This window comes from Mus caroli, unplaced genomic scaffold, assembly GCF_978045245.1.
Source record: "Mus caroli unplaced genomic scaffold, Mus_caroli_1 scaffold_4, whole genome shotgun sequence".
NCBI classification, from domain to species: Eukaryota; Metazoa; Chordata; class Mammalia; order Rodentia; family Muridae; genus Mus; species Mus caroli.
This window is the reverse complement of record NW_028227259.1, coordinates 41,240,871-41,251,059: the sequence shown is the minus strand read 5'-3', so window position 1 is coordinate 41,251,059 and position 10,189 is coordinate 41,240,871. Positions and strand designations below refer to the sequence as shown.

Here is a 10,189-nt window from a genome sequence, read left to right as displayed (position 1 = left end):
TACTCAGCACACTGTAATGACAACGAATGTAACAGCAGCTGAAGATCGCCTACATATGACATTGGGCTGTACAGGGGCTCCATCTTAGGGAGCATAAGCCATTGTGTGTGTAGTGCATGCAATGAGGGCAGTCCAAATGTGTCAGTGTTCAGAGCTGGGTGATTAGATGAGGCACTGTGTGCAGTTACCTAGAATGCAAAGAAGGCAGTCCAGGATGGTCAGTGATCATCCCCAGGTGGAGGGGGATGCACACTCTGTATGCAGTTCCTCTTGGTACAGTGAGCGGAGCACCTGCCACGCAGATGACAGCATCTTAGTAGTAAAACAGGAGCACTGATACTCTCTCTACATTGCATGCCAGTGAAGCATACAAAGAAAGACTTTGATTCCTACCAAAAAATGGTGTGTACCAAGGCTCTCTCATGCTCAAAGCTTTTTGAGGTATCATGAGAGGTAGGGGTCTTATACCTCAAAAGTGTGGTGACAAAGAGTTACTGAGCACATCATGACATGGAAAGATGTGTTCTGGTCAGATGAAGCTGTGCAGAATTTTGCTGGAACATTTGAAACCATTCAACAGACACTGGGAAGAAACCCAAAGTTAAGGACAAGGACATAAGCTTCAGCGTGGGTGTGACATTAGCTGACAAGGCCACTGTTCCTGCTGTAAAGGACACAATGGAATACAGAATTCAGTTTACCTGCAAAAATATTGAGCAATTAAGCTAGCTAACAATGATACAGTCCCTGCATCTGGAGAAAGCTCAGTTCCCATGGGAAGACCTTCCAGGGCACAGCCCCAAGGAAAGAAGAGGCTAAAATATGGAAATAATTGTACAACTCAGTTTTATTCTAGAAAAAGCTCGTGTCACCAAAAGACTTTTTTCTTTTCTTTGATTTTCTTGGTCTCAAGTTAAAAGGTGCTTTGTTTAGCATCTTTTTGTTTATAATGTAATAAGGACATAAAGTTAAAAACAATTAAAATAAAAAAAAAGAAATAGAGATAGAAACAACTCTTTAGATAAATAAAGAGATCTGGGATGTGGCCTCATATCTGGGTAACTGATACCCATACTCCATACCTGGTTGAAGAGTCTATTATGTGAAAGGGTAACCTCCACCTCAAGGGGACAATGCACTACGAACCAACTTTAAGGAGTTTAAGGGAAAAGCCACCTGACAGAGAAGGCATGACAACAGGAAGAAAGTAGGGTAGCTAATGACATTCTACCCCTCCCCCCATGGGTGGGAAACAGAGTGGATAATGAATGGGAATAGCACAAGTAACCCAAAGACTTGTCTGCCATAACCCACTTTTTCCAGCTGGGTCCCAGGTGGGTCCCAGAAGGGTCCCAGGTGCCAGCTGAGCTCCAAATATTGTACACATGAGCCTACGGGAAATTTTTCACATTCAGGCTACCACAAAGTCCTCGGTTTAATTACATCTTAAGATATCCCTTTCTCACTCACACACCCAGGGCCCATGGACATGACCATTTCATTGCCCGCCCGCCACACTACATGACATGACACTGACACATAATGAATCTACATCACAGAAGTAGCTCCTGCTAGGGTCATCCAACAGTGAAGGGGAGGGGTAGATATAAGAGAAAGAATGAAACATAAACATTGTCAAGGTTCTCCGGGGGAACAGGACTGATAAGATAAATAGAGAGAGAGGAAAAGGGGAGTTATCAGAATGGCTAGCAGGCTGTGGTCCAGGTGTTCCAACTATGACTGTCTACCAACAAAATATTTAAGAATCCAGTAGTTGTTTGGTCCATGAGGCTGGTGTCTCAGCCAGTATTCAGTGTATGCCAAATCCTGAAGAAGTAGACTCCAATGACAGTGAAGAAATGAGCTGGGCTGGAGAGATGGCTCAGTGGTTAAGAGCACTGACTGCTCTTCCGAAGATCCTGAGTTCAAATCCCAGCAACCACATGGTGGCTCACAACCATCCGTAATGAGATCTGATGCCCTCTTCTGGTGCATCTGAAGACAGCTACAGTGTACTTATGTATAATAATAAATAAGTCTTTAAAAAAAAAAGAAAAGAAAAAGAAATGATCTTGCTAGCAAGAGCAACAACAAGTCAGCAAAGATAGGCAGGCAGACAGACAGACAGACAGAGAGTTACTATACTGAACCTGACATGGCCTTTTGAAACCTTAAAACCCACTCCACGGTGACACACTTTCTCCAACAAGACCACACCTACTCCCAGAGGCCACACCTTTTTGGGGGGCGTTATTCCATCTTATAGCTTATAGTCAAGTCAGGGAAGCCAGGGCAGGAGTTTAAGGCAAGAACTAAAGCAGAACCCACAGAGAAATGTTGCTTTCTGGCTTGCTCAGCTTGCTGTCTATCTTTTTTTTTTCTATTGGCTATTTTCTTCATTTACATTTCAAATGTTTTCCCCTTTTCAGGTCTCCCCTTCAGAAACTCTCTACCCCATCCCCCTCCCCCTGCCTCTATGAGGGTGTTCCCCTACCCACCTCCTCCTATCTTCCTGGCATTCCCCTACACTGGGGTATCGAACACCCTCAAGCCCAAGGGCCTCTCCTCCCACAGATGTCCAACAAGGCCATCCTCTGCCATATATGTGGCCAGCGCCATGGGTCCCTCCACGTGTATTCTTTGGTTGGTGGTCCAGTCCCAGGGAGTTGAGGGGCAGGGGGAGTGTTGTGTCTAGATCACACCTTCTAATCCTTTCAAAGAGCCCTACTCCCTGGTGACTAAGCTTTCAAAAATCTGTGACTGTGAGAGCATTCGTAATGAAATCACCAAAGGCAGTAAAGCCGTGTGAACTGGACCCCACGCACAATGATCTAGAAGGAAGGCTCAAGAATAAAGAGGAAAACAAAGGTAGCCTAGGCAGAAGGTGTTCAGTGTGGAGTGGGGGAGGGTAGTCAGAGGGAAAGCTGGGAGGATGAGGAGTATGGGAGCAATGTGGTTTCCACAAACTGAGAGGTGATTGCCACAAAATTCATTGCCTGCTTCCCTGCAAGGCCTTGGCACCTCCAGCTCTTCTGCAGCATGTAAAGTCTTGTGTGTAACAACTTAGTTTAGGTTTCTTCCCTGGGGAACACTTAAGGAGTCACTGACAAGCTAATAAACCTGCAACTTACGAATGCAGACGTAATTTATTTCACTGCTTAGGTGGGACACACTGAGTAACCCCCATGGAGTTCCGCTGGAGCCAGTTGACTGTGGCCTTTGACGGGACTATGCTTAGCAGTAACTTTAACAGTGCATCTATCTCCTCATAAGACTGTTGTAAGCTGCACCAGCCTCCTCAATTACAGAGCCCTGTCTGTCTAAGGTCAGAAGCATGCAAAATAAATGCTTTCAAAATCCTATCATAATATTTTCAGGGCAGTCTGAGACTTTATTTTTATAGATGGTTTTTATTATTGTGGTGGTGATGGTGGTGGTGGTGGTAGTGGTGGTGATGGTAGTGGTGGTGATGGTGGTGAAGGTGGTGGTAGTGGTGATGGTGATGGTGATGGTGGTGGTGATGGTGATACTGGTGATGGTGGTGGTGGTGGTGGTGATGGTGATGATGGTGGTGGTGGTGATGGTGGTGATGGTGGTGGTGATGCTGGTGATGCTGGTGATGCTGGTGATGGTGGTGGTAATGGTGGTGGTGGTGGTAGTGGTGGTGATGGTGATGGTGGTGGTGGTGGTGGTGATGGTGGTGGTGGTGGTGGTGATGGTGGTGGTGGTGGTGGTGATGGTGGTGGTGATGGTGGTGATGGTGGTGGTGATGGTGGTGGTGATGCTGGTGATGGTGGTGGTGATGGTGGTGATGGTGGTGGTGGTGGTGGTGGTGGTGGTGGTGGTGGTTGATGTTTATATCTAAAATCTGAGCTCTAATGAGTGATTTAAGACAGAGAAAGACCTAGCACGGAGAAAGCCTATTAATGACCCTGCTCTCTGAAAGGTTTTTTTCTTATTTTTTTTTTTGGAGCTGAGATGAAAGAATGGACCATCCAGAGACTGCCCCACCGGTGGATCCATCCCATAATCAGCCACCAAACCCAGACACTATTGCATATGCCAGCAAGATTTTGCTGAAAGGACCCTGATATAGCTGTCTCTTGTGAGGCTATGCCAGTACCTGGCAAATACAGAAGTAGATGCTCACAGTCAGCTATTGGAACACAAGGCACCCAATGGAGGAGCTAGAGAAAGCACCCAAGGAGCTGAAGGGGTCTGCAACCCTATAGGTGGAACAACAATATGAACTAACCAATACCCCCAGAGCTCGTGTCTCTAGGTACATATGTAGCAGAAGATGGCCTAGTCGGTCATCATTGGGAAGAGAGGCCCCTTGGTCTTGCAAACTTTATATGCCTGAGTATAGGGAAACCCCAGGGCCAAGAAATGGGAGTGGGTGGGTATCGGAGCAGGGTGTGGGGAGGGGATGGGGTCTTTTGGAATAGCATTTGAAATGTAAATGAAGAAAATATCTAATAAAAAATTGAAAAAAAAGCTTTAACTACTTGCCATGCAAATCAAAAAACCATTGGTTTTCTAGCCTTGTTACTCTGTGCCTTGGCTAACTCTCTTCAGTAAAGTCTCCCCTCCCCAGTCCTCCCTCTCCTCTCCCTCTCCCTCTCCCAATCCTTTCCTTCTGGGTATCTCTCAGCTTTTAGCCTAGGATGTCCTGAGCAGTATCAGTCACTTGCCCTCGCCTCCTCCACAGCACACTGACACTAGGGCAAGACAAGCACTTACTGCTTGCTTGCAACCAAATCTCCACTCACCATTCTCTGTTTCCTGACCTTTGTGCAAAGCTAAGAAGGAAATCTGCCCACTGAAAACCACTGAGAACTGTGTTGGGAGTACCGTCAAAACTCAGAATTGATGCTCATGACCCAGAGGAGGGATGAAACAGAACAACTTGCTCAGTGTAAGGACCAATCAGAGACCCCTAGTCACAGAGACACAGAAGACCTTGTGCAGCAAAATAATTCATGGTTGCGTGTGGTGAACCCTGGCAGATGGTTTATCTGTTTGATCTGTGAACATATTAGTTATCATTCGAGCATTTCTGAGAGCAGGTGGGGGCAACTCAGCCTGTGCTCTAGGAGAAATATCCAACATAGGATCTACTCAGAGAGAACGTGAGCACCCCTGGGCACAAGCTCTGCTAAGACTGTTTAGTCAGTTAGGGTCTGCTCCCCAACTATAATAGAAGCTTCGTGCACATGTTCCTGCTATCTTCTTTGGCTACTGCCTTAGATAGATGGAATCCAGTAGTTATTTGCTATGTGAATGAATGAGTGAATGAATGAATGAAGAATGAATTTACAAACAAGCTAATGGCAATGTAGATGTGCCGAAGGAACTCAGAGAGGGAACAATAATTGGAGGAACTCATGGGGAAGATGTATTTGAATTTGACCTGGAAGAATGGTGGGTATTTCCAGATGTGGAGGACATAGAGACTGATCTGATCTAGATTGTCAAAGTATGAGAAGAGACAGCTCAGAGGCCACAGCGTCTGACCTAGCAGAGGGCACAGCTGGAGAACACTGTGATAGTAATGACTTTAAAGACTCTGGGCCAGGAATCTTGACTAGTGTGGTTGAATGTTTGGATTTTGTCCTACAGGAACAGTGATCTGGGAAGGAATTTTAAGGTGTGAGGGATATTTGATGGTGTTTTGAGATGTAGAAAGATAATTCTTTTTAGGGGGTAGGGGTTCGAGACAGGGTTTCTCTGTGTAGCCCTGGCTGTCCTGGAACTCACTGTGTAGACCATGCTGGCCTCGAACTCAGAAATCTGCCTGCCTCTGCCTCCTGGATGCTGGGATTAAAGGCGTGCGCCACCACCGCACGGCTTGAAAGATAATTTTTGCAGTGATTCTGAAGATGAGTTGGAGGCCAGGAGGCCAGGAAAAAAAAAGATGAGAGGGCAGATGCTTGAGGCCAAGCTGGAGGCATGAAAAGCAGAATTCAGAGGAGACTGGCTTATGGGAGTGAAAAGGAAGGTCTGAAGTTGAAAGGCCATTTGGGAGTTGCGTGTTTGGATCCAGAAACAAGTCAGCAAGATGGCATGGAGGGCACGCCCACGCTCACTGCCTGGGATGCTCATTTAGAAGTTAAACCATGCACAATGGAGTCTCTCAAGGATGAAGACCTGGGTCTATTGAAGTACGCTAAAAGAAAGATGTAGAGAACAGTTGGTCATTCACATTCAGAACTTGGAGGAAACTTCAATGTGTAAACTAGATTTAAGAATCCGTTTTACTCAGAAGGAAAAAGAATAATAAAATAAAAAGCTACAAGGGATAATACAATCATCCGATCATTTTGAATTAAAGGCGGGGGGTGGGGTGGGAATGGAACACGTAACTGAAACCATGAAGTAGCACAGTCAGCTTCTAACGGGTCAGGTTCCACAGAGACAATTCCTGCTATTCCTGCTCCGTGTACTTACCCCATTGTATCCTGTGTATCAGTGTTGTATCATGAAATTCTAGGTAGGCAGGGAACCTCAGCTGATCCTGAGGTTTGTCTTAGAAGCCCCAAGTTCTATGTGCATTCCCACAAGTGCACATAGGCTGACTGTAAGTCAGGCACAAACCCAGACCCAGGAAGACAAGCCTTCAAGTCTCTGCAGTAGTTGAGATGAAGCTCAAGGGTTTCGTCGGACAGCTCTACATTAAAACACAGGAGAGGGGCTGGGGCAATGGTTCGGTGGGTAAAGGGTTGGCTGCATAAGACTCTGGATCCCCAGAAGCCTTGTAAAAGCAGAGAATGGCTGTAGATGTCTGTAACCCCAGCATTGGGAGGGGCAGAGACAGCTCTATAATGGTGACTCAGTGGCCCATCAATATAGCAGAAATGGTGAGCCCCACATTCCGTAATAGACCCTGCCCCCGACACAGGCACACACAAAAAACCATTGGTGCGACTGGCAAGAGAACTTAGCAGGTGCAGGCTCTTGATGCCAAATATGACATTCCCAGAAGCCATGTGTGTGTGCGTGGTGGGGAAGGGGGTGTGCAGGGGAGAGGTGGCGGAAGGAATCAACTCCCCAAATTGTTCTCTGACCTCCAAGTACATCCTATGTGCATGACACACATCCACACACACACACACACACATCCACCTCTGGCCTCCACCTATACATGTATGGGCAAGCATGCAGAATGCTCATGTAGACACACACATACAGAGAGAGAGAGAGAGAGAGAGAGAGAGAGAGAGAGGGAGGGAGGGAGGGAGGGAGGGAGGGAGAGAGAGAGAGAGAGAGAGAGAGAGAGAGAGAGAGAGAGAGACTAGTAAACAAGTAAATAGAAGTATGAAACATAAAAACTCAGCTAGGAGCCATGAAGGAGGTAGCCTGAGAGGTCAGGATGGGGACAGGGCTCCTGACAGAAGCAAGTGGAATTGACGTGGAAGCAGAAGCTGAAAAGAAAAGACAAGGCCTGCCTGTCACAGGCAGAGCTTCATGTGGCAGGGAGTAGAGGATGTTCAAGGACAAAGGCACAAGGTTAAGCCATGCGGAGAGAGCATGAGGGTTGTGAAGTTAGATCAGCTAACTAACTAGTTGTCAAGGGGCAATTGTGCAGGAAAAGAATCCCCCAGGAAGCATTTGATAAAGCCCAGGCAACGTCTGCAAAGAGAAGAGAGTATGTGGAACCGGACTAATTAGATGAGCTAAGATGCATAACAATGATGGCTCATGATAGTAAATGTATTTAATGAATTTTAACAAATTAACTCAATTTAAAATCATTTAATCTCTTTGTGGAAAATGCCTTAGCAGAGTGCCTAAATATTACTTGGATCAGAGCTGTGCTTGCTAAATCGTCTGCCTTTCTACGTGGGATGATGTTTGCTAGACTTTTCTCAAATTCAGCTGACGCAGTAAAACAGCTAGACTTGTGCCTGGCTCAAGTCACTGTCATCCTCGCAGTAGCTTAACGGCCTCCTGTCAGCAACGTAGCAGTCTGCGCTTTTCCCAGGCAGAGGAACTCACCAAGCTTACAGACAACTGAGTGAGGCACTGAAGGAGAGACAGCCTCACCTTCACCTTGACCTAGGCATTTCCTCCATCTTAGCCCTGCCCGGTAAAATGGTGCCCCAAAACACAATTGCAAGTAATTAAGTTTCTTTAAACATGTTTTTAGCCCCAGCGGAGATGCAAAGAGAACGCCAGAAAGATGTGCAAGGCGTTAATTACTCAAATCCGACTGGGGGGCTGTTTCTATGAATGAATGCACTTCATTAATTTTTCCTCCAACTCCTTGCTGTTTCCCAGTTATAATCCATTTTCTCTCATCCCAGGGGCAATAAAAGGACAACGAAAGAAGGATTCGGTGATCTGAAATTCCAGAACGTCTCTCTGCTGAAAAATAGGTCAGGATGTTTATTTATTTATTATCAGAGGAGTGAAAGTCTTAATTCTGTGACAGGTAAAGCTGACACACACACACACACACACACACACGCACACCTGCATTCAATATACATAACACATAAAGAGAAACTCACACATATGTAGACTCACACACAGAGACTCACAAACAGATACATACAGATTTCTACAAACACAGATGCACAGGGAGACTCACACAGAGACATACATACTCACACATATACATACACACAGAGACTCACATACACACAGAAGAGACTCACATACACAGAGAGATTCATACACACAGACACACAGAGACTCACATACATAGACTCATAGACACAAAAACAATGTTATTCTCATTGGATTACTTCACAAAGTCGAAGAAAAGACTTGAGGGGAGCTGGATAGCCAGCTAGGGTGTAGATACATGCCTTGCCTGAGGGGCCCTGGACTCCATAGCTTTGCTGGCCGGGGTTTCTCCTGCAGTTCACCCAAGTCTCTAAACAGCCCAAGAGAGACACCTTAGGGATCATCTATCCCTCTCCCTCTGAGTACCCGGAACCATGGTGTGTCCCTTGCCCCCTGAATGACTGGAATAATGGGTTGTGGATGCTAACACTCAAACCTGATGCTTAGAACATGTCATTCATCCGAGTCCTCCAGGGAGAGCCTCTCTTTCCAGCAGTACCCAAAGGTCTTTGCATTCTGGCACCCCTCATCTAGTTCAAGCCAATCCATGCATTCTCCAGGTCCTACTATGTGCCACTCTGCCTTAGCTCTGCCATCGTAAGGTACACCGCAGTAAGTCAACTCCCTCTTCACAGTGGATGAATGCCCTCCAGACAGAACAGACAAGTTATTTTTCACAAACATTTTAAGAAAAGGGAAATTTGTAGCTGTGCTCAGACTTCTTTAATGTTTACATTACACACATTTGAATAATGCATTTTAAGTCTGTTTTTCTTATTTCTTGACAAAAGCAAGAGATGGGAAATGGAAGGGTTAGAAGCCTTCCTTCCAAGAGAGAGAGGGTTGAAGCAATTACATACATCAAAGTAATATTTACAGTTACATTTTAGGGGGAAAAGACAGAGAGGAGAGTAGTGTTTTTTTTTCCCCCAGAAGCAAATTATTTCAGGATGTGTCATAGCATGCTCAAGATATATTAAAAAGAGCAACTGATGGCGCTTCTGCAACCTGTTCCAGGCCATTTATAAACCAATTTTTTTAAAATTCCCATATTCACACAAATCTCTCTACCACTGCATATTTTATAATGAAAGCATTATATGAATATAAATTAGTTTTTGAGATATATAAATCAAATTAAAATGTCTGAAAACGACATATTTCGGTCCACTCTTTTACTTTAGTATCTATTAAACCAACATGTTCATTTCCCATATAAAATGACAATCATTCGCATTGAGCAACAGAGGAGGGAGGATGCTGATGATGGGCAGTGTCACCGTGCACACTGCATCCCCTAGGCCTAAGCCAAAATTTCAGCCAACCTGCTAACTGATGGTGTGGTTTCTAGGAGCTATCTCCAGCTGTGAACTTCAGTAATGTTATTTGGGAAGGGTTGACTCTCCTCTATAGCTGAGTGCCCTGCACTCCACACAGTGTGATATTTGGAGAGTGAACCAATGGTCTCTGTAACACCTAGACAATAGTAGATTCTCAATAAGAAATAGACTGTGCATACTCAATATGTTCTAGGTTGCAACTTAAGAACTTATAATTAGTTCTGAACCCAGCTAATCAGATTGTCAGTCTCCCATTTAAAGGTAAAAAGAGACTAAAA

The 10,189-nt window shown here is 45.3% G+C and overlaps 1 protein-coding gene across 1 annotated transcript in view; it reads left to right on the top strand.

Moving 5' to 3' along the window:
* The first annotated feature begins 5,952 nt into the window (after positions 1–5,952).
* Clnk (cytokine dependent hematopoietic cell linker) overlaps positions 5,953–10,189 on the top strand; it is a 96,606-nt gene continuing 92,369 nt past the window's right edge. The window contains exons 1-2 of the mRNA XM_085836356.1: positions 5,953–6,164; positions 8,307–8,378. Coding sequence (XP_085692482.1) covers positions 5,953–6,164; positions 8,307–8,378 — 284 coding nt within the window. The remainder of the gene's footprint in view (positions 6,165–8,306; positions 8,379–10,189) is intronic.